This window comes from Haliaeetus albicilla, chromosome 9, assembly GCF_947461875.1.
Source record: "Haliaeetus albicilla chromosome 9, bHalAlb1.1, whole genome shotgun sequence".
Lineage (NCBI taxonomy): Eukaryota > Metazoa > Chordata > Aves > Accipitriformes > Accipitridae > Haliaeetus > Haliaeetus albicilla.
In genome coordinates, this window is record NC_091491.1 from 18,835,088 (window position 1) to 18,859,572 (window position 24,485).

Sequence of the window (24,485 nt, forward strand, 5' to 3'; positions counted from 1 at the left end):
GTGTCATAGTTCAGTGTCATGTTACAGATTGTGCTTAACTCGCCACTTTTCATCTCTTCACTATGTGCTAGTTTTCTCTGTGGGTTTTTTTAATGACTTAAGGCTGTGTTTCTTCAGCCACTTTAAAATGACCGATACGCAGGCTGCTGTTGAGAGGACTGGTTATGCCTCTAGCCTTGTCTTCACACCTCTTTCTGTTTGCTACCAGTTGTGCAGCGATGTGGTGAACCAGAACAGACAACTAATCTGGTTGAAAACTAATCTGTTTTCAGCCATATGGGTCAGTGTAAGGAAGATGGCAGGAGTATTAGGTTAGTCTGAGGGCTTGCTTTCTGGTCATGATCCAACCCAAGGATGGGCCAAGTGATTGCGAAACCATGGCTTTGGAGTTCACGTTGACTGTAAAAGAGTACAATTATTTTACTTAAACAAAACGGAACCGTAACAAACTTCCTCAAATGCATTTGACTTCTCTACCAGCTTCAGATCCAGAAATGCCAGGTGTGTGATTTTGTGGGTGTGGAACTGTTTTTTACTCCGTTTAGTTATGTAGCCTCACTGTTTCTGCCAAATGGTGAGTTCTGCCTGGAAAGACTGTATGCCATCACATTTTTCTAGTTACAGGAGAGCAAAACTTCATCTGAGAGAATTTTGCTTCCAGACTTAAAACTGAATGTTTTTTTCCCCTCTGTAACTTGTTTCTTCTTAGATTGTCTTCTCTCTCTGAGATTGTGTATAGAATCACAGAATGGTTGAGATTGGCAGGGACCTCTGGAGATCATCCAGTCCAACTGCCCTGCTCAAAGCAGGGTCAAATAGAGCAGGTTGCTGAGAAATGTGTCCAGTCGAGTTTTTAGTATCTCCAAGACTGGAGAGTCCACAGCCTCTCTGAGCAACCTGTTCCAGTGTTTGATCACGATTAAATTTAAAAAAACAAAACAAAACACTTTTTCTATAATTAAACAGGATTTCCTGTGTTTCAGTTTTTCAATTTGTGCCCATTGACTCTTGTCCTTTCATTGGATACTATTGAGTGTTGTCTGGCTTGATCTTTACACCTTCCCATCAGGTATTTATACTTATTGATAAAATCCCCCCTCAGCCTACTTGAATTTTACAGCTCTGAAATGCTTTGTATAAAAAGCTGGTTGGGAAACATTAGTCAATTTCTTTTACTTGTGTATGATATGGTAAGAAACAGTTACTGCTGTTGGGAGATGTAACTTTCCAAATAAAATTTGCTTTGTAGGTTGTATTAAGTATGTTACACTCTTTTTACTTCCATGTTGGCTGATATTGGAAATGTCTTAATTGTATAGGTAATTTGGCCTGCCCAGATGCTCCATGCTACCCTTTATTAGCAGTCACTTGTTTTATTTCTTGTAGTGGACATTTCACTGATTTTTGCACCATGTCTTCCTATTCACAGCAGGAGGATTCACTGTTTGCCACCATGCCACCCCTTTGTCCCATTGGGAGTCATTCCAAGGTCCAAAGCCCCAAATCGGTAACTGGAGGACTTGGAGCTTTTACAAAGGTATTCTACTTGGCTTTTGTGCTGGGACAAGGAGCCCAATAGTGCCATTTTATGCTGACTTGTGCCACAAACCATGTAACTTCCAGTGCACATTGGAACCAATGTGTCTTGCTGCCAAGGGCGCTCTAGCACCTCTCAAAAATGTATCTTGTTTTCTTTTCTTTCCCTGTGGCTCTGCTGTACATGTGATCTTTCTTTTTATCTCCTCTTTCATCCTTTCTTGTTTTGCTCTGAATCACTGTCGTGTGTGAGGCTGATATTTTAAAAGCTATTTTTAATGGGATACAGTGAAAGTAAACTGCAGTAGATGTGTCAGGAGCTTCTTAAAAAATGATACAGTGATTTCTGAATCTCAGATGTTGCCACTTTTGAGTACATTTCGTTCAGTGTTACCATCCGGAGTTTAAAGTTGTTCCTGGCAATATTAGGTAGTCCAAGTAAAAGGTGGAATAATGCTTCCTACCATTTACAGCACCTATAGCAATCTAACACAAAAAAACCCCCAGCCTTTCTTGAGTCACTGCTCTTGGAGATTAGAATTAATGCCTGCACCAGAGAAACATATAACATACATGCAAGAGAATAATGTCAGCTATAATAATTTACAATATCTATAGCTATATATTGGTTGTAATTTTGCAGGATAGAAAAAAAAATTATGTTTAGAATGTGTTCTGAGCAGGAAGGTGCTTAGAAATTTGAAACTGTAAAGTGTTGTTGCTCCATGCTGAGATGCAGGGCCTGAAGGAGTCAGATCTGGCCAAGTCCATTGTTAGTATGACTACTAGTTGTAATATTACTAGCAATTTCTGTGATTCTGTAATTTCTGTGAGCACCTCTCAAATCTGGAATGCTTTGTAAATTCAGACACTCACACACATGCTTGTGTGTTGGGAGTAGCCCTCATCCTGGAGCTGAGTTAAGAGAGTCCACCTGGTGGTAAGAGCCACATCTGAGTTTACTGACTTGGCTGCCCTTTCCTGCAGACAGGCTGTGTCAGAAATGATCCCCAGTGATTTAAGGTGTTTGCTTTTCTTATTATTATTTCATCCTATTTAAAAGGTGATAATAAAGCAGGAGCCGGGAGAGCTGCCCCAGCAACCCCAACTACCAGCGACAGGGACAGCCACGCAGACTTCTGTGCAGCAGTATGTCACTGTAAAAGGGAGCCACATGTTAGCCTTGTCACCACAGAAGCCGGTCGTGAGCACAGGCGAGGGGACAGTGCAATCTAAGGTATGAGGCACTTGGGCATCTTTGGTGTGGTGTAAGCTGTCTGTCTTGTAGTTTTATTGCAACACTTCATGTTTCTCTCAGGAGTGTAGGGTTGCTTCTATCTCAGACCCAGGCAGCAGCACCGTGGTTAACTGTTTTCCCTATGTGCACAGAGTGGCTCATGTCATCTTAACTATAGTCCTTGAGAAAGGAGCAGGATGAGCAGGCACTATTGCATTTCATTGTGTGCAGGGAACATCTCCCAGTTCTGTCTAACCCATTGAACAGTGGGGTGGGGGTGGTTTTGAACTGGAGCCTGTCAACCCTGGAAGTTGCTTGCCATCATCAGCTCTTGCTGAAACTCATCCAGGTCTTTCTGTAAGAGGAGGCAAATTCTTTCCTTGGACTGCAGGCCTGCAACAAAAAAGAACAGGACAAATAGGGAGTGGGGTGGAGGCTGAGGCAGAACTAGCATTAGGTGGAAGCAATCCTACTTGAGTGGCAACTCAGGTATTTTATTGTAGGAGTCTGTGTCAATGCACTGTTGCTATCGCAGGAGTGACGCAGCTTCTGAGAAGGCACGGTAACAGTGCAGTGACAAGATGACAGATGTATCAGAAATTGTCTCCATTCTTGCTTGTTTCCATCGTGGTTAGAGTCAAATCATGTGCCAAGCACAAGAGACTACATACAGAGCTTTCACTTTTGCATAAGTAAATATATATATATATATACATTTGCAACAGTTCATTGTCCTTTTTACTGCCTTATTTACTTGTTTGAGCAGGTATGCAAACTCGTGTTTCCCTGCAGTTATTATCAACACATAAAATTGAAGCACTTTGTAGATTCTGCTTTGAGGACATAGTTTTCCCAAGGAGTCTGTTCCCATGAATGTGTTGAAACTAAATTTCTGGATCTCTGTACTTTGCCAAGGCAAGCTTTATCTTCAGCTGGAATTAAGCCATTGCTTATGTATCAGAAAAAAATGGAAGTGCCCTGTAATTTGAATGTACTTAATCTTTTGTGGGTGCTCTGAAATCCCGGCTGTGTTTAACAGTTTATCTTTTTACTTGGGATTGGCCTTTTGCCAATTTAATTTATTTTCTGAATGAATAGCTTGTATGCATGATTAGACATGTATAAAGTGTCCTGAAATGTCTGGAGATGGAGGTAGCATACCAGCTAGAATTCACGTGATTGCTCTTGCCAGCAGCACATCATCCAATACTTATTTGTTGCAGGTTGTTGGCGTTCCAGTTGGTTCTGCTTTACAGTCGACAGTGAAACAAGCAGTGGCTCTAAGTGGTGGCCAGATACTTGTGGCAAAATCTAGCTCTTCTGTAGCAAAGGCTGTTGGTCCGAAGCAGGTTGTGACTCAAGGCGTAGCCAAAGCCATCGTGAGTGGAGGTGGAGGGACAATTGTTGCTCAGCCTGTGCAGACTATAACGAAGGCACAAGTTTCTTCCACAGGTGCTCAGAAAAGTACATCTCAAGGCTCAGGTAGAGTAATTTTACACCTTGTTAATGGCTCATGATGGGTAGACTTTGAGGCTTTTCAACTGAAAAATAACTATGTGTGATTGACAAACTTGAAAATGAGTAGAGAGGTCTGTAGGGAAATTCAGGCTGAGTGAGATTAGTACTAAAGAAAATGTTAACTCATCATCTGTAAGAGGAAAGAGGGAGCACAAGTACTTTAAAACATGCAGTGTTATGTGAGTGGGGATCAGACAGATATTCTGGGGAATGTTCTGGAGACCTGATAGACTTTACTGGAACCAGGTCTCACATTTTTGCCCAGCATTGTGGTCCTTAGATGGTCAAGATAAATGCACATAAATGCAACCAACAGGAGCCAAACTGTCCTTACTACATGTTCGCATCTTCCCCAGTGCTTACAGTTATGGGAGTATGGGCAGAAGCACCCCGCCTGCTTCTGCAGGCAGCTGGCTTTAGCTGAGCATGTTAGCTCAGGCTCCGGACTGTTTGAAAGGTGTTGTCTGGCCTCTGGGCTGGAGTAAGTCTGTAGACCCCATGGCTGTGTTGTTTTGGCCTGCAGCCATAAGTGGTACTGCGTGCAGAGAAATTTTTTTTCAGACGTATTCAAAAAAGTGTCTGTGCATCACTGGTGGAGTTAATCTGTGGTTAGGCCAGCTAAGTATGGATTATCAAAGGCTAGCTGCATGTCACTCCTAGTACTTTCATCCCATGCAGATTTCAATGTGTACTACTTTCTGGAAGCAGTAGTTTTATTTCTTTTTATTCTTCCTTTCTAGTGATGGCTACACTGCAATTACCAGCCACCAACCTGGCAAACTTGGCAAACTTGCCGCCAGGCACCAAATTGTACCTCACCACCAACAGCAAGAATCCTTCTGGGAAAGGAAAACTGCTTCTGATACCCCAAGGAGCCATACTGCGAGCCACAAATAATGCTAGTTAGTCTTGCAGGGAAATCTAATGAGTTAAATAATGTAATCACTGCATAATTAATATGTTTGGCATCTTTGCTAGAAAGCGTCCTGGTACTGTGAAACTCAGTAATGGGGTGCGGTTTCTCTGTTCACAACAACACAGTATGTGGTGCTTTTTAAGACTGAGATCTTACAAGTGTCTTCTGTTTTAGATGAAACCACTTTTCATGCGGTGCTCTCAATGTCTTTCTCTCTGTGCTGAAAGCAGACAGTGTAATTTTCCTCAAAATTCAGTGGAGAGTTGCCTTTAACTCTTCCTTGTGATCTGTAGGAAGACACAGCTGCATTTTTGTGATGTAGAACTGAGATGGATTAGAATCTAGTTGTGAAAGCTATTAATAAATAATGGAATGACACCCTGGAGAAGCTAGAAACATAAGAAACTAACTTTGAAAAGGACAAGATACTGCATCTGGAATGAGGGAAAGGAATCATTTTGAATATTGATATAAGGTTTAGCCCCAAGCTGTTGAGTCCAGTAGAAACACTTTTTTGTTAATGGGCTTGTGAGTCAAACTTACTGTGAAATACATGGAGAATAACACTGCTAAAATAGTTCCAGTGGGCAATACTTAGTTTATAGTGTGCTGTTGCTGTAGGGAAAGAATACTGCAGGTTTTGGACTGTGTAGATGAAGAGTTTTGTCATGAGCCTTCTCCAGAATGCTCCTTTTGAGGCTGGGATTTGGGATGGGAGATGGATTGGGTGTAAACTTTTTGCTCCCAGTTCTGATACTGGCAGTGAGGAAGAGGTATTATTCAGTTTAATATATAAGGCTGTAAATACCAGCAGCATAGCAATAGAGTACATGTCACTGAAGAAGTAAATACTCTTGCTGAAGGTATTTTTGGGCTGTAGAACTTGTCATGGGAGCCCCATTGCTTGAGATTTAGAGAGGCAGCTGGAGCAGTCCAACTTGGACAAGGAAATAATCTTACAGGTGTCAAGGAAGAGCAAATACTTCTGATTTTTATGACAAAGCCATAAATATTTTATTTTTACCTTTGTTTCTTAATGAAAGACTGCAAAAAAGTCAGTGTTCAGGCTGTTCCTTCTGTAGGCAGAGCAATATCAAAGTGTCACTGCACATTACCACTGCTTGGTATCTATGATCTAATACTCAACAAAATTTCATTGAAACACCCAACAAAAGTAAAACGAAGTCGTCGGTGGGATTCAAGAGTGTTTTTAGGGCTCTTGCTGCAGATTCATAACCTGCAAAAGACCAATGAAAAGGCTGTTCATCTGTTGGATAGCATTTTCTTTTGATAGAAAATTCAAACCAGCCTGAAATGAGCTTTGCTTGCCCACCGGTCCTCCTTATTTCCCCCATAGCTCTTTTCATTCATGGCATTTGCTGAGGTATAAGGGAGCACAGCAGCACATCTGAGTACTGGGTAATAATGTTACTCAGCTACAAAATGTGGCAGCAAATGTCTTGCAGAGTGTTTTCAATTACTTAATGTACAGGGATGCTTTAGCAGTTGACAGTGTCTGGTTACCAAAGGGTCAAGCCTTTTCTTCTGGTTACAGGTCTCCAATCTGGTTCTTCTACAAGTAGTGGAGGAGGAGGAACCCAAAGCACAAGCAGTAACTTGTCACAGCACCTCACCTATACATCCTACATCCTGAAGCAGACACCCCAGGTCAGTGGCATAAGCATCTCAGTTGAAGCAGATTGATATTTCATTTCAGGCTGCAGTGGTGCTAGGTGGATGTCCTGTGGTTCTGTAGTACATGAAACATTCTTGGGACTGGAATCTAGATCGTCGCTAACAACCCTTGTATCTCTTCCCTCTGCCAGGCACCTGCTTTACCACTTGCTGTTGCTATTGGCACATTTCTGCCCCTCACCTCCCCTTGCAGGGTTGTACCCTCATGGCTCCTTGCAGGCTGAGAAAGCAGCACTGAGTAAGGCCAGGGTAAGCAGTGGGTGGAGAAGAGACAGAGTGTGATAAGAGTGCCTGGTGGCAGGGCCGCAAGGGTCATCAAAATAAGAGAGGTGATATGACGGAGATGGTGCTGGAAGAGCTGTCTTACACAGTAGGATATGTAAGAGTTGGAGGAAAGCACAAGATACAGGAGAATGAAGGAGAGTTACTGGAGTGAAACAGCAAGGCTGAGTAAGAAAGAAAAATGAGGAAACAGAATATTGTGTAAAGGGATCCATGTGTGATGGTGGGTGAATGAAGCCTCTGAAGGGTGGCAACTGAATACTGATGTGAAGCAGGAAGGATGGGAAGGTCTCAGGTGGTAGGTTATTCGAGTGCACACCTCCAGTTGTCGCTTTGATTTCTGCATGCTGAGCTCTGAATATATAGCCTTTGTGGGGGACTAAATACATTTTGAAGTGAGAAGGTGACAATGTCTCGATTTCTCTTCTTTTTTTTTGCCTAGCCCAGCAGTAGCCTCTCTGATCTTGCATGCTAAGCAGCATTTGTCACAAAGAGTAAACTTGAAGAGCACGAAGTGTGTTAAATTGTAGTAGATGCCTCTGACAAAACAGGAAACTGATTGTGGCTTTTTCACCCCTTCCTTTGCATCAGAAAATGGTTTTCTGCACTAAGAAGAGAAGACTATGTCCAGCTCTTAGTGCAGAAGTATTCACTGTAATTAGCAGTGCCTTCTTTTAGAAGATGAAATGATGTTGTTGCATTATAGCTACAGGCTTTTATCCTGTATTGATACTCCTAGATTTCTATTGACTCTTAAGTGTGTTTCAAAGTGCTGACCACCCTAACTTACTTGTGGAGCAGGGCACCTTTCTGGTTGGCCAGCCTTCTCCTCAGAGTTCTGGGAAGCAGCTGACTCCAGCTTCAGTTGTTCAGGGCAATGTAGGAGTTGGAGCATCTTCCACACAAGGACAAGCAGTAAAAGTGATAACTGGACAGAAAACAGCTCTATTTACACAGGTAACATGCACATGATGTGTTTCTCTCTTACTAGTTAGCATTTTGTCATATAAAGTATAGGAACCACATGTTGTGAGAGCTTTTCATTTTGTAGTTTTTTGGTTTGGGTTGGGTTTTGTACAGTTATGATGCTGCCTGCGCTACGATGAGGAAAGCACATGAAGGCCTACTTTCATATGCAGATATTGGTCCATACTTTTCCAGCTTTATTTTTGTTCTCAGAGTGGATTGTGTGTAAGCTTGGGTTGCTAGGTTGTAAATGTGCTCTGGGATTTCCTAGAATGGTTTGGGTTGGAAGGGACCTTAAAGATCGTCTAGTTCCAACCCCCCTGCTACGGGCAGGGACACCTTGCACTAGAAGGTGAAATGGAATTAGAGAAGTGAAGACAGTCAGGTGCAAAAATGTGCTTAAATATTTGAAGCTTAGAAATGGGTCACTTGCTAAAACTCTTAAAAACTTTTCATTTGGGTATCCCTCAAAAGTCCTTCTTTTAAAAACTACCACGTGGTCCCTATGAAATTCAAAATCCCAAAGAATACTCTTAATTTGTCAGCCAAAATTCAAGATTGGTAGGCATATATTTTCAAAGTCTACAGCTTGATAATATTGATAATATTTTTTCAGTAATACAAAAAGTATTTGTCTTGTTTTGTTGTTGTGTTTTGTTTGTTGGGTTTTTTAAGAAATTTTTTAAAAATCCAAACAAATACCTTTTTCCTTATGCTGAATTCTTTTTCAAAGGCTGCACCCAGTGGACAGACATCGCTGGTGAAAATATCAGATGGGTCTATAAAATCAGTGCCTGCCTCATCCCAGCTCTCCAAACCTGGCACCACTGTGCTGAGAGTATCAGGAGGTGTTATCACCACAGCTGCTGCTCCTGCTGTGCCCCTTCCCACAAACGGGGTGGCCCAGGTGAGAAACATCGCCAATATTCTGTAATGTAACGTTTGCTGTCTAGCATGTGTGTCCATCCCCAGGAAGGGATTTCACTGCTTTTTTCCGCTATTGGTATTCGTCTTCTCAGTCAGCATTGCTGGTGGGCCTGTTCATATTTGTGTACCAGCACAGTGCACACAACTCCTTTTCTGTTGGCTTGTTTGCTGTTTGGCGTAAAGTAGTATCTGTGAAGAAACAAGGGGAGAAGAGAAACTGAAACTTGCGCTTTCTTGCTTTTAATGTTGTTAAAATTCAGGTAGGCAGGGAAGGCTTTATCTGAAACAGCTTTTGCAATCATATAGATCAGATATTTTTGGTCTACGCGGCTTTCAAACACCAAATCTGCTGCTGGCACAAAAATTTGCAGAAGAATGTGAAATGCCTGAAGCTCTGTATCCAGCAGGCCAGTGAAAGCCAGCGGTAACCAGACTGTATGTTGCTCCTTTGAGATCACAGACTCTCCACAGTGCTTAGTGCCCAATCTGCTATCAACAGATTTCAGAGGCCATCAGTGACTAGAGTTTGTGGTTCTTTGGTCCTGACTGTGTTCAAAGGATGTCACTCCACCCCAGTGGAGTTGTAACAACACAACCTTGGAATGAGGTGCTTTGGCATAGAGTGAGGTTGGAAGCAAAACGTTTGCATTCCTAGAGTGAAGACTCTTGTGCATGGATGCAGCCATGCATCCAATTGATGCAGGTTGTCCACCTGGCATGGAGTTATGAGTTCATGGGGATGGGGAGGAGGCAGCAAAAATGGGAGTGTATAATTCACTCCAGGGGTTTTCCTAGCCTCACTTCTTTTGCCTGTGGGGAGGCGAAGATTAAACAAGTGGAGAGTTGACACCGTGCTGCGCTCCGAGGGCTGAATGCTGGCATACACAGCATATATAAGTGAAGATGCTGAAATTTGCATTAAATGCTACTCACTGTTTTTACAGCTCTCAGTGAAGCTGCAGAGAGAGAAATTTTCCATCCAGCCTCTTTATCCCAAACTTTTTTTCCCCATTTGTCTACTGATACCTCTGGACTTCTGAGCAGCAGGGAAATACAAAACATTCCTGGGTCAAATTTCTCATCTGGAGGCCTACCTGCTTGCTGAAGTTAAGGGACCTGGCTCCAGATACTATCAAAGCAGTTGTAGTAGCAGTTCATGTGTACACGGTTTCATTTTTTCTGCTTTAAACAGCCTCCATTCTATATGTACCATCATTGTATATGGGCTTTTAGATATGTGCTTGAGAACCTCTTGCTTCTTAATGATGGATAGATAAACATTTGGTTTTGCTACTTCTAGATATTGCCTTGTTGTGCTTACTGTTGAATCATCTATGACATGAAAAGGAATTTGTTAGCCCTCTCTGCCTCTTTTACACAGCAAATAGATAATGCAGGTTCCAGTTCATCCTCTGGAACTCCTGCAGCAAAGACATCTGGACAGCAGCACCAAATCTGTATAAGCCAGAGCCAGTCTACTTCATCAGTAGTGAATAAGACTGCTACTTCCACTGTTGTAAGTGTTGCTTCTCTGATGCCTACATCAACGCCTGTGACTGGAAAAGCTGCAGTATCAGGTATTAAACTCCCTTCATGCCTTTCCTATAGAAAGTTCAAATCCAGGTGTGAGTTCTTTAGATGTCTTCGCTGTAAATGGAAGAATATAGTCACCTGCATTTGTGAATGTGTCAAAGTCAAATCAAGCTTTATAAAACATATTAGCATAACTTTTGGCTTAGAGATGTCTAAATAATTTGGCATCCTATCTCATCAGTGTATCTGTTACAAATAATAGCATGAGTTGCCCATTGTTATTGGAGAGGGATTTTAGTTTTCATGCCACATTCTCATTAGAAGATGCATTCTGCCTATTCAAGAGCACAGTGTGTCACTGAATGCTGAAACTATCAAGGTACCAGCAATACTACAGACTTGATTAGTTTGTGAAAGTGAAACTCCCACTGAAGTTGGAGAAGCTGCTTGAGCAGAATTTGGCTCTGAGGCTTTGCACCTGCTCTGCTTGGCTTGGAAAGGAGAGAGATGTTGATTAGGGGGAACTGAAGGCTTTGAAGTCAAAATCCATTAAGTACAGTGAGGTAGGCTGGATTTGGAATGTTTCAAGTTAATAAAGATGAGGTAGTAAAGATGGACTGCCCTTATGTAGAGGGCAGTTTTCCTTATTTAGTTTTACTGTCTTCCAGTATCTTTTGTATCATGGAGAGCAAATACAGTAGGTTTAATTTGAGTATTATGCATTAAAATCTGAAATTTTCGTTTTGGTTGATTTACCTGCTGGCATGTTGTGTTCACTTGAAGTGGCTTCTTACTAAGTGGAGACAGTGAAAATACAGAAAAGAGAAAATAAGTGATGCTGAGCTCATCTGACAGTGTGTTTTTAAAGCAGCTCTTCTTGTTTCCTATGTACACAGTCTTCCAAACTCCTCCTTTTTCATCACTCTTTTTCCCAGAGCTTGAAAGTAAACAACATAGACTGCTAAGACTGCCACAATTCTGCAGTAAGCAGTTGGATGTTTTCCTCTTTGCAAACAAAGCAGCAAGGTTTTTTTGTAGAAAATATGCCATTCTAAATAGCTTTCAGATTAATACTCCCATTTAGGTATGAGAATGTTATCTAGATTTTGTTTTGCCTTTTGTAACTTGAGGCACTGACTTCATCATGAAAAACTACTTCTTCAAGAATCCCAAAAGAAGCAGTGGCTATAAAACATGTTATTTCAATGTAAAAAAAAAAACCAAAAAACAAAACAATACAAAAAAACCAACACCACCACCCCCCCCAAACCAAAAAACAATCTCAAATTTTCCCTTGTTTTGCAATGAACAATGTCTCCCACCCATGAGGCTAATAGGGTTAGTTGAAAATGTCCCGTCTTACTTGCTTTGCTGTCCGGGTCCCTTGCTGTCCTATCCTGACACATCGGTACATCACACACAAGTGAATTGGTAATAACTAGGTTAGCCTTCTTGCCTGGAGGTGAAAGCCTAACTGACCAGTGCTGTGCATCTTTCAAAACCAAGAGACATCTTCACCAGACCTTGCATGTCTAGTACTTGGAAGGCAGCTGTGTTTCTTAAACAATAATAATAAAATATGAGGAGAATGGAAACTTTATCTCAAAACAAACTGTGAGTATAAAATTACCATTGTGAAACTAAGAAGTCTACTGTTGTCAATGTTCTAAAATAGAAGCCTATTAAATTTCTACAATCTGAAGAAAAGTTAGCTATAAGTTGAATACAATTGTATTGAAAATAGATGCTTTACCAGTAGAAAGGATGGACATAGGCCCAAATCACAGTGTTAGAGTGCTCGCTGTGGTGGCTTGGGATGTCATCACTGTGGAGGAGAGAGCTGGTGGACAGGTGATGAGTACTACTCGCCTGTGACACTGTGGCACAGTTTGGAGCCGTGCTGATTTCCACCAAAGTCACTGGGTGCTGCCATTGATAATGCTGTTAATATCTGAATGTCCTGCTTGTTCTTTTAGCCTTGACTAAAATCAGTGATTTAATTTAGTCCCCATTTCAATACACTTCGTAGCTTGATTAGCTATCCTTATGGATGTATTCAGTGCATGTTACAGAAAGACACAGGACACTCAGTTCAGGTATGTCCTTCATCAGACTTGCTGTGCAGCAGTGGATGCTGCTGAGCTGAATTGCAGAGGTGTATGCGGCAATGAGAGTGGCTGTGTAAGTACAACAGAGCTGTAGTTCACTGGCTTACCAGACCCTTGAGCACAAGGTCTTGTTCTGACAAGAGTGTTTTACTCTGTGCTGAGCCTGCTTCAGTTGAAAGGTTTGTTACATCCACTTTTGCTTAGGATTACTTAGGTAATTAGGAAACTTGCTTTACAAATATCAGAGTGCTGTGCAGCACATAATACTGCGCACACTGTGGTGCAGCACCCCAGTATTTTTAGCAATCATTTGTGTCAGTGAAAACTTGTCTGACAGTTCACTGAACTGTGGCTTGTTAAGAGGGTGGTAGTACTAGCTTACATGCCATCCTGGTTCAGGCAGAAAGGGAGAGAAGTAGCTGCAGACAAACTAAATGGTGTGTTTTATTTAACATTTTGTCTTCCGTTCTTCTTGCAGGGTTGCTAAAAATCCACTCAAATCAGTCTAGTCCACAGCAGGCTGTTCTGACAGTTCCCAGCCAGCTTAAACAGCTCGGTGTAAACACAGCTTCTGGAGGTGTTCAGACAATACTCATGCCTATGAACAAAGGTAAAGGGCAGAGGAGGATGACAGATGGTGTTTGAAAATCCCCTTTGACACAGGGTAGCTCTTGGTCACTGTTGGCATACGTGGTCCAATGTCGGAGATAGAAGAAAATGTAGCAAGGAAATTCATCCCTAAACTTTGTGCTGCAAAAACACTGTGTTGCTTCTGAACATGGTTATTTGTCAAAGTGTATGAAATTTGATATTTTTTTTCCTTCTTTGTTCTTTTTTTTTCTTTTTTTTTTTCCCCCCCCCAGTGATACAGTCTCTTTCTACCAGCAAAGTTTCAGCTGTTTCAGCTGTCACGGCAGCAAGTACAGTTGTCCCTAGTCCCTCTACAGCATCCATCACTAAAGGTAACAAGGAATTTCTCAGGAAGTTGAGTAGTAGAAATAAGCTGGTGCTGCTTTATGCAAGTGGCCCGACTACAAAAGTAGACCCTGTGACTGTGGGTTCCTTTATTTCCATTGTTACAGTGTTTAAATCAGGTAAAAATGACACCTGGGACCAGGAAATTAACAGTGACTTCCCCCTCAACAAATCTCAAAGCATAGGCAAGTACAGAGAGAGATGAGGATGTTCTAGAAAGCTACCATGAGTACTGTAAACATTCATTGTTTCAATCCGTATTTGCAGAAATGCATAGAGCAGCATGTATTTAATCACAGTTACTGCTGTCCTCAGAATAGTGACTATGGTGAAACATACTGGAGAATACTTTCCAACAGCACTAGGTGTAGACAGCATGTGTGCTTGCGCACACACACAGAGGAAAGATGTACATACAGTACTTCCCAGAATAATGCATAGGCCAGAGCTGAGATACTCAAAGTCCAGTTCTTGCAGAACTGTCATGCGTTTCACCCATCCCACATGAATGACCAGACTGCCTGGCTGTTGTGGGTTGGGAACATCTCTCTCTCCCTGCTCCTGTCTCGCTGGAGTTCTATCCTAGACGTGAAAGAGTTCACTGATGTCAAAATCAGTGATGTCTTCAAAAAAGTTCTCACTTTGAAATGTCACTTCTTGATAAAACTGTTAGTAGTTTTCTATCCAGCTTTGTTTACAAAAAGGCCAACATGCATTTCCAGACAGTTCAATTTAGTTCAGTTAGTCACATGCAAAACATCAGCAGTGGATTATGCAGATTTTCTAAAAAGGATAACATGTGAGCATGTTGAGGTTTGGAGGGGGGGGAACATGTTCTGGTGGCTTTCAGCAGAATTGAAGGTCAAATTTGTTCATGCTTAACAATCAGAATGCAAACAACAAATGAAGTGATATTATGTAAAGCCCTTAGTCTAACTGGAGTCTCGCAAGACACTATTTATTAAGCTGAGTGGTACTTTTTGTCTTTTAAAATGTGTTCTGTTTCTTTGAAGTTAAGATGGAGCCTGATTCAACAGGACAAAACTGCAGTTCTGTGGGTACCCAAGAAGCCCAAGCAGCAGTAAAAACAGAAGAGAGCTCTGAACTTGGGAATTACGTTATCAAGTAATTGTTCATTTCTCTGTAAGGATTTCTGATCTTTGAAATACTGGGGGAATGGAGGAGGTTCTAGGGATACGTGCAGTAGTATTAAGTTTGACCTAGAAAAACATTGTAAAATCTTCTGTCCCATATGCTGCTGTATCAGTACTAATCCTGTTGGGTGGCATTTGTTTCAGACAGTGTTGCAGTATTTTCTTTATAAATGGATTTGTATGTAGGGCTCATGAAAGGGGAAAAAAATTATTTGAAGATTTGCAGTTGTTTTGGGGTTTGCTAAAATCTCAAGCTGCTAAAACCTCTTTATCATCCACTGCTTGTATAATTCCCATTGCCATTGTGTGTCCTTACTGAGGTCAAGTCAAACTGCCCAGTGAAGTGCAGGTCAAAAAAGGGGCATCTGAAATAAGTAGAAATGTCTCTCTTTTTGGCTCTCTAGTCTTGTTAAGCTCATACACTTCTTTAATTACTTAGTATGACGGCTGCCTTGGTTCAGAGTTGGAATTAAATAATAAAGATCATTGGAGTATTTGTTCACTGGATGCTGTGAAATCTAGTGCCTTGTTTTGATGCTCTTGCTAGTACTTGTTAATGTTTTTTCACCAGAACTCAGTTTGCAAAATTTTGTCTGCGTATTTCTTGTAATGTGTAGGATGTTTCTTCTGCTCTTGATTCCTCCAGTGGCTGACTTTTCCTGTCTCCATGTTTTGAAAAGTTTTGTTATCCCAACATATCCCTGCAGACATTACCCTGATGGAGGGTATGTGTAGGAGACAGGAATAAATCTTAAGTCACTACACGCTGGAAATTATCTTAGTTATAAAATAACTAATGGAAAATAGTTCTTGCCAGTTAAATACAGTATGGCTGGTTAAATAAAATTTATCTGAACTCCCATAATTGCAAAGTTTCCCATGCAGTATCCCTTGTTCCTGCTGGGACAGCCTGCATTAATAGGTGTGTCTTATCCCTCAAAGTAGTGTTGCAGCTTGCAAGGTGATGCAGGGATTTCTTCCAAGCCTGCCCAAAAAAGCCTGTCTTCAGTTTCTTCAGCTTGACAAATGCAGCTTCAGATGTGGACACTTAGGCAGGGGGAAGGGCTGTTTGAAATACCTTCTACAGATTGGGGCATAACAGTTTATCCTCACACTGCTATTGCTATAATGCCTTGGGGCTAGGGACTTTAAACCATGCAGTGATTTTGAAACCTTTTGCATCTGATTCATTGCTTCCAACAGTATTCTTCTTTGTGATTTTTTTTTTTTTTTTAATCCCTTGCAGCATAGAATATTTGGAGAACATCCAGCAGCTTTTAACAGCAATAGTGAAGAAGGTTCCATTAATTGCTGAAAAAAGTAAGCAGTAAATGAAAAGGCTTTGCTTTGTTTTCAGTGTATCAACAGAATGCCTTGCATACTCTGTAGCCGCAAAAATTATTAAAAGTCAGAACGAAATGAAGCCATTCTCCTAGAGAGCTTAGTCCAGGGGTTATTCTAAAGATGCTTAGAATTAGAATCATAGAATCATTTAGGTTGCAAAAGACCTTCAAGATCGAGTCCAACCATCATCCATGCCCACTAAACCATGTTCTAGAGTACCCTGTCTACTCACTTTTTGAATACCTCCAGGGATGGTGACTCAACCACTTCCCGGGCAGCCTGTTCCAATGTCTGACAACCCTCTCAGTAAAGAAATTTTTCCTAATATCTAATCTAAATCTCCCTTGCCTCAACTTGAGGCCATTTCCTCTCGTCCTGTCTCCAGCCACCTGACAGAAGAGACCAGCACCCACCTCACTACAACCCCCTTCAGGTAGTTGTAGAGAGCTGTAAGGTCTCCCCTCAGCCTCCTCTTCTCCAGACTAAACAGCCCCAGTTCCCTCAGCCGCTCCTCATAAGACTTGTGCTCCAGGCCTCCCACCAACTTGGTTGCCCTTCTCTGGACATGCTCCAGCACCTCAATGTCTTTCTTGTAGGGAGGGGCCCAAAACTGAACACAGTACTCGAGATGCGGCCTCACCAGTGCCAAGTACAGGGGGGCTATCACTTCCCTAGTCCTGCTGGCCATGCTATTTCTGATACAAGCAAGGATGCCATTGGCCTTCTTGGCCACCTGGGCACACTGCTGGCTCATATTCAGCCAGCTGTCAACCAGCACCCCCAGGTCTTTTTCTGCTGGGCAGCTTTCCAGCCACTCTTCCCCAAGCCTGTAGCACTGCATGGGGCTGCTGTGACCCAAGTGCAGGACCCGGCACTTGGCCTTGTTGAACTTCATATGATTGGCCTCAGCCCATCGATCCAGCCTGTCCAGATCTCTCTGTAGAGCCTCCCTACCCTCAAGCAGATCGACCCTGCCTCCCAACTTGGTGTCACCTGCAAACTTGCTGAGGGTGCACTCACTCCCCTCATCCAAATCATTGATAAAGTTATTAAACAGAACAGGGCCCAACACCGAGCCCTGAGGAACACCACTTGTGAACCGCCGCCAACTGGATTTCACCCCATTCACCACAATGCTCTGGGCTCATCCATCCAATTAGGTTCTTCCAATAAAGCCAAATACGTTGTCAGCAGTTATTAACTTTCACCTGGGTTTTGTTTAGAAATAGATTATATTTTCCTCACATAATGGCTGCAAGTAGGTCATCTTTTCCCTGGTTTGTCCTTAATGGATGTGCTTGGGGTTTTTTTGTTTGTTTGTTTAATACCAGGGTTTCAGAAATGCTTGCAAATATGATAACATAGCTCATCATTGGAATGTGTTTGCTATTGGCGTTTTTGGCTTTTTTTTTTTTATTTTTAAAGATGGTTTTTTGCAGAGAAACTTTTTAATCTTGTATGGTACTTTATAATTGCATACCTCTTACATATGTACATAGCTGAAAATGTGTCAGCTTTCTCTGGCAACTAATGCACTTTGAACAAGTGGTCCTGGAGACTGGGTAGGGCAGACCCTCTCTGCACAGTGAGCAAAGTAGGAGTGGGCAGCACAGTAAAGCTTTCATTACATACAGCTTTCTGGCCTACAGTAGCATTCATGAATCCATCGCTTAGGATTCATATCCCCTCCTCATGTTTTTGCCAGGAAACTTTTTCACCGTTGTTTCATTTTTATGTTGTAATTTGTTTGCAAAAAAAAAGTTTTCCAAAGGAAGAGACTTTGACCAGTAAGACAGACTTACAGGTCTACATCATTACAGTTTTGGGAGGAAAAAGAGGCTTAAAACAGCATATAGCCACAGATACCTGTGTATGTGACCAAGAGGGATGCTGGTTCTGCATCCAAAAACCAGTTGTATGCTGCACATAACTGTGCTGTGCTCAGAGAGAGCGCAGTATTTGTAAGAGTTAGAGAGTTCAGTCCTTGATCCTGTGAGCATGAAACACATTTCCCTCTTCCTCTTCACTAAATAATATCAAAACCAGAATTTATCTTACTTCACTTACTAAAAATTTAGTACTGTTTTTGGCTTTGTGTTTTCTAGGTGAAGATGCAAGCTCTTTTTGTGCCAGTTCAGTGGAACAGTATTACAGCTGGAATATTGGGAAGAGGAGGGCAGCCGAGGTAATCCTCTCCTCCTGTGTTTCATAAGCAGTCATAGGGACACAAGAAGGATTTCTGAATTATGGAACCTTGTTGTTGGCTGATCTGTTTTCTGAAGCAGTCTGTTGCATTTTAAATGGAACCATTACTTACTGCAAGGTGCACTGATTTGTGTCCAGGTAGTGATCCAGTTTGTTGTTCAGAGACTTCAAGCAGAAGGGACTCATTTTTCGGTTGATTCAAAGAAAGATGTTTTTGAAGCATTTTAAAAATCAAAATTTTTGCAAACTGTCCTGTTAACACTTTATCCTCATCACCCCTCTGTGGCATATTACGCTCATGGTAATTTTACCCAGCTTACTTTGTCTGTCTTTTCATGGGATTGTGTCTACTTTCTGTAGGAAGAAAATTGAGGGATCTGACATAAGCGGTGCTAGTGCTGAAATAGATTGTCAGTTCACCAAAGATAAATATTTCAGTTAATCTGGACCTTTTTGTATTGTGGTTGTTATGTTTCCCCCTATTTCTTCATAATTTTGTCATCTTGCTATGGAATTTTACAGGGAAGACGTTAAAACTGATTAGACCCTCTGCTATTGCCAACTTAAATGATTAAAGAGTTTAACCAAAGTTTTGAGAAACATATTTTGCTGTAGTGGATTTCTTGCACTATGCCATCTTAGGTATTACTTGGGAGATGAGACATTTCAAGTCAAGACAAATGTGTCTAGGCCCCTGTAAATGTGTGTCACTTTTTCTTGATGTTTTGCTTGGATGGCAAAGCAGAGTTTAAATGACCTGCCTACAGCTGCCTAATATCGGGATTAGGACCATCTTCCACATTTGTTTTTCCTCATCATTCTGACTTCTGAGAAAATCATGTTCCTTTTGTTTTCCTTGCAACCTGGATTATTGTTCTGGGCCATAGTCTAGTGGGCCATAGTCTAGCCCTAAACATTTTAGCCAGTGTGATGAACTTTCCCTTTGGTTTGTCACAGTGGCAACGAGCCATGACAGTGAGAAAGATCCTACAAGAAATTGTAGAGAAGCACCCCAGGTTTCACAGTATTACACCCCTGAAAACAAAGCATGTGGTACACTGGTGTCGGTGCCATGGCTACACTCCACCTGACCCTGAGACCTTACGGAACGATGAGGACTCGATTGAAGATGTGCTGACGCAGATAGACAGTGAGCCGGGTGAGTATGGGGGGACAGAAAGCTCCTTTCTGCCAAAGATGCTGCTTATTAAATGGCTCAGGACTGTCTGTATGCACACGCATGCTGCTACTTCAGGAGAAGGGGATTCTTACTTTCTTTGTTTTTAAGTTAATTTACTTTGGAATAACAAAAGTTGGAGGTCGTAAGGGCAAGCCTACAAGTGAGGCTGTCCCTTGTCCCTGTCCGTCCTGATGTTTTCTGAGGCTTCTTTTGGGTTTTATTTTGCTTGGAGGTCCTTGGAGGCCCAATGCAGACAAATCTTGAGAGATGATTCTTGCCCCACAATGTAATAATTTATAAGTGGGCACACAAACTAAGCATAGGGAGTAATGACATTTCTGCCCTTGGGTAAGCTTAGCCTCTCTTAAGACTTACCATGCAAACAGTGTGAGTGAGTGCAGGTACAAAAAAACAAAAAAACAAAAAAACCAAACCTGGCAGGCAGTGTGGAGCTCAGTGGGGGTTAATTTACCTCCAAAAGTAAGGTGAATTGGCTTGTGTGAAGATTCATGTTTTGTTACTACAGCTGCTACGTTATTTCACTAGGCATAGCTCTGGGATCTCCACAGTCCATTTTAGTATGTATTAAACATACATCTTTAATTTCATCCATTCTTCACAGTTAAGCTCTCTTGTTTCACCTTCAGATAATCCCTTTCCCAAAGCTGAATGTGTTTCTGTTCTGATCACACAGGGTTTTAAGGAATTTCACAGAAGTGTGTGGATTTGATTATTCTTTGCCAAGTCTGGCCCTGTATTGCAGTTGTTGAAGGTGGAAAGGAAGCCTACATCCACCTCTTAATATTTGTACCTAAATAACTAGATTTGTGTTTGTCTTTGAAGAAGAGAATCTGTTTATTGCATAGCTTTCTAATAAAGGTTTTACTGGCTCGTTTCAAGCATGCAGAGAATAGGTTGCCCTTGTGTAATTCCATTGCAAATCTGTCTTCTGATTTTTCTTAAAAAGCATCATAATACTTGTCACAATGTAAAAGATGATTTAGTGCTACCTGGTGCCTACATAGTAAAAAACTCCATTTCTCCAAGCAAGTTGAAGCGCATCAGACTGCTTTGCCAGTTGTCAGAAAGTTTCTGTGAAAATGTTTGAGACTCACATTAGCCTGGTTTTGTTTGAAATGCAGCCTTCTTGATTGGTGTAGGGGCAGATGAGGGAGAGGACCATGAGAGTCATGAAGATATTATTAGAAGGTTCTCAATGACTGTTTGAATTTCTGTTCATCCTTATGTTTGGTAGGAACTACAAAAATAGCTTCCAATTACCTTAATTTCTTAACATATTTTGAGTGTGCATCTGTTTATAAACAGCTTTCCATAACCTATCATGTGTTTAAATGATTGCTTCTTTTTCAGAATGCCCTTCGTCTTATAGCAGTGGTGAGGAGCTGTGCCGCAAACTAGAGGAACTACAGCAATTTCTGAAACGAGAACCAGAACATGAAGAGGAAGTAGATATTCTCAACTTTAGCGAGCCTTTAAAAATAAACATTAAGAAAGAACAGGAGGAGAAACAAGAGGAGATGAAGTTCTACTTGGCTTCCTTGCCTGCATCAGAGTTTGTGAGGGACACTGCAGAGAAGGTAATAAGTGAATCATAAAGCTAATAAGAACTGTTGTTAAGCTAGTTGTGGTCTTACATTTATTTAGTTGCTTTTCTTTCATCTATATGGGCTTCTGGGTGTTTTGTGAAAGTTTTTTTTAAATGTCCTGAAAAAATTGGACCTTCTGACTTACAACACTCAGCTGGCCAGTGCTGGCAGGAGAAAGTGAAGCATGCCAGCCGGGAGGTCATTTCAGAGTAGCTGTGTTGCAGGGCTTAGTACCAGAAAAATCATCCTGGAAGGCTAGAAGCAAGGGGAAATTAGGGAAGAGGAGCACTAGCACTGAATTCTTCCTGTTCCATCACGTGAAAGATTCAAACTTGTTGTTTGGACCAGAGCTGTTTAATAGCAGCTCCTGAAAAGGGGTTGCGGTAAAGCTTAGACCACAGTAACCTTCTCTGCTGCTTGGATTTCTTCCCCTTATTCAAATTAGGGTAAAAGAAAGGGAGAGGGGGGTCTTTTGTCACAGCAGCAGGAAGGAAAGAGAGGAGACTGTCTTGGCTTGTAGGAAAGGGTGCTCTGCTTGTACCAGCAGAGACAGGAGCAGCAGTTGTGGGAGAAAGAAAGGATCTCCCTCTCCACCTCAAATGCTGACATCAAGGGACAAAACTTCATTTCTGCAGTGTATCTAATCTCTTGCTACATAGGTGACAAGGGCACAGGCATGATGAGGGTGAGACTGGGGGCTGAAACACTCTGTTTGATGTGGAACTTCTGTGCCAGGAGTACTGTTTAAAGTGGTTTGCCATAGTTAGGTGCAGGGAAGGTGATGAATAGATGGATTGAGTATATGTACGGTTTTTAAAATGGAGCTTCCGTTCTCAGTCCAAAGGTACCCAATGCAGCCTGGTTTTTGTGTGGACTTTGAAATAAAAATTAAAACCTGCTGTTGTTTCTTCTGTGGTTTAGAGGCATTTCTGCAGGCTGTTCTAATGGTCAAGCTTCATTTTCTCCAGATTTTTTTTAAATGAAGCCTGAGATTATACTGCTTGAGAGTTCTAGAGTGTCTGCTTGCTTGTTTTTTAACTACCCTTTGTAACAGATTTTTTTCTGTTAATCTCATTTTCATCTAATCTGTAATACAATGTGGGTTGTGTTATTTGATGTACTAATTTTTTTTTTTTCCTCTCGTGTTTTATAGATAGGGATTTCTTTTCAGCCTGCTGAGGTACAAAAGAATGTTTATGCATCAGTAATAGAAGATATGATTTTAAAGGTAAGAAACTATGTCACAGTAAGAACTTCTCTGCAACTGTATTAACCCAGTAACGTAGAAAAAAAGATGGAATATCCTTATTAATATGCATTTATCAAATCAGGAGATGCAGAGTCTGATGTCTGTCTTTGTGCATGTATAGAAAGATACATAGCTGGCCAAAGAGAGTCATATACTTCTCTGTGTGTTTCCAGCTTTTTGATTTGTTGGCTTGGACACAGAATAGTGATTTGAAGATTCTCACCGCCAATAAGACAGTGACTCATTCTGTAACTTTGAAAGTACCCCTTACTTTGTCCTACCCTTCAGAATTGAAGGGGAATCTGCTAGAGTTCTGTAAGACTTGATTATTTTATACAAGGTTAGCTATTTTTTCCTAAACACTGTTCAGTTCCTTTTTGCCTGGGTTGTCTCTCCTGGGAGACTGCTGAATTCCTGCAGACAGTAGCAATTCTGCCTTGTATGAGAAACCATTTCTCTATCATAATCACTTTTGGAAAAACAGAGACCATTTCTTACCAAAGTTTTGAAGAGCATGGAGTTGGAGTTCTTGGGTTTGGACTGAAGGCTAACACAGATTATTTTTGGCAGCACTCTGCTGTATTTCAAGCCAAAGACAATTTTGGGGGTTGTTTATACCGACTGCTGCTTATCAGAAGATCAGTTTTACAAAAGCTAATTGATTCCAGGTTACACACGCACCCGCATGCATGCTTCTGTTGTGGTCTGTTACTTATCATAGTGGAACTCAGATACAGATACCTCCATTTGTAGACACAGATTGTAGCCATCAGATTGCTCCATTATAATCGTAGAGTTATGCCAGTTTTCCTGACTGAACGTCCCAGAAACCTCTGTTCTAGTCTTGATACAGGCACAGAAAGCCAAGAGCTTTAATTAGCTTTTGATTGAACCTTGATTAAGCCAAGTGTGTAGGGCGTACGGCTGCCATCTGCTTGCTGTCCAGGCTGGGAGGTTTTTGTGAAAGTGTCTTGATATAAGCCTGGTGACCACAGGGAGTGGCTAACAAGCATATACCAGCTCCCAGGAGAATATATGGAACCTGCCATGTACAAAACAAGCTCTGGTGTGTAAGAGAAGGCCCCTAAAATGCTCTTTGAAGTACAGGCTCTGGAACATTGGATCCACCCTGCTGTGCACATACTGCTCTACCAGACCAGAGAGAAACCAGACTGGGCAGTTGCAGTCTGAGCTCTGTGCATCTACAGGTCCCTTTCTTTCTGTTAAATATACTCAGTTCTTATTACTGTGCTAATGAAACTCAATTGGCCATCTTTAACTGCCCCCTGCTGATTGAATACAGGATTGAAGTGAGCCAGAATTTCAGCTGCTCTTATACTGATACTCAAGCAAATAGCCTGTTCCTTTCCTCTTTTCATAATGCTGTCTCCTAATGTTGTGTTTTGTCACAGGCCACTGAACAGCTTATGAGTGATATCCTACGCCAAGCACTAGCTGTGGCATACCAGACAGCTCCTCACAACAGGTACAGCAGCTTGTTTCCTCTTGGACCACTTACACTAGCATTAAGGGCTGAACTGCTTGAGGAATTTAGTCAGATTTTGTGTTACTAAGACCATGTGAGTGAGGGAATGTATGAACTATATTCTGGGAAGATTCAAGCCTTATGAGGGGGTTTGTCATCTCCTAGCTCCACAGTGGCAAAGGATGGAAACATAGACAATGTTAAAAACTGAGGCAGGATTCTCTGGTGTTGCCAAGCTCAAAGGCAGATGAGCTGTTTCTGCAGGTCTTCTGTTGGAAGGACCTTCTCTCCCTTGTCCATCTCAGGTTACCGTGTAGACAACTTACCCATGGCCTGCCAGAACTTAGACAACCTAAATAATCTCTTCTTTATTTTACTGATATCTCTTTTCTGCCTCAGATACTGAGTGATTTTTATGGTAATGATTAGGCCATATCTTGATTTCTGTCAGCAGCATGATTTGGGATAGCTTGTAGTGTTTTGGTTTCTTTTTTTTTTCACTTTCAAGAAAATGCTCAGTTTAAATATTTACTTGTATGTAATATATAAATATTTACATGAATATAT

General features: G+C 41.5%; 1 protein-coding gene across 9 annotated transcripts in view; it reads left to right on the forward strand.

Annotated features, from left to right (window-relative positions):
• Positions 1–24,485, forward strand: part of YEATS2 (YEATS domain containing 2) — a 51,875-nt gene that overhangs the window by 23,911 nt on the left and 3,479 nt on the right. For 4 of the 9 annotated variants that reach the window (XM_069791993.1, XM_069791991.1, XM_069791994.1 and 1 more), the window contains 17 exons: positions 1,430–1,537; positions 2,600–2,773; positions 3,997–4,255; positions 5,032–5,193; positions 6,763–6,875; positions 7,986–8,141; positions 8,884–9,057; positions 10,459–10,654; positions 13,197–13,328; positions 13,582–13,680; positions 14,707–14,818; positions 16,094–16,167; positions 18,297–18,376; positions 19,354–19,555; positions 20,948–21,174; positions 22,337–22,411; positions 23,845–23,918. In XM_069791993.1, coding sequence (XP_069648094.1) covers positions 1,430–1,537; positions 2,600–2,773; positions 3,997–4,255; positions 5,032–5,193; positions 6,763–6,875; positions 7,986–8,141; positions 8,884–9,057; positions 10,459–10,654; positions 13,197–13,328; positions 13,582–13,680; positions 14,707–14,818; positions 16,094–16,167; positions 18,297–18,376; positions 19,354–19,555; positions 20,948–21,174; positions 22,337–22,411; positions 23,845–23,918 — 2,417 coding nt within the window. Of the gene's footprint in view, positions 1–1,429; positions 1,538–2,599; positions 2,774–3,996; positions 4,256–5,031; positions 5,194–6,762; positions 6,876–7,985; positions 8,142–8,883; positions 9,058–10,458; positions 10,655–13,196; positions 13,329–13,581; positions 13,681–14,706; positions 14,819–16,093; positions 16,168–18,296; positions 18,377–19,353; positions 19,556–20,947; positions 21,175–22,336; positions 22,412–23,844; positions 23,919–24,485 lie in introns of those variants that run through there. The other 5 variants (XM_069791995.1, XM_069791998.1, XM_069791992.1 and 2 more) reach the window with 3 other exon arrangements.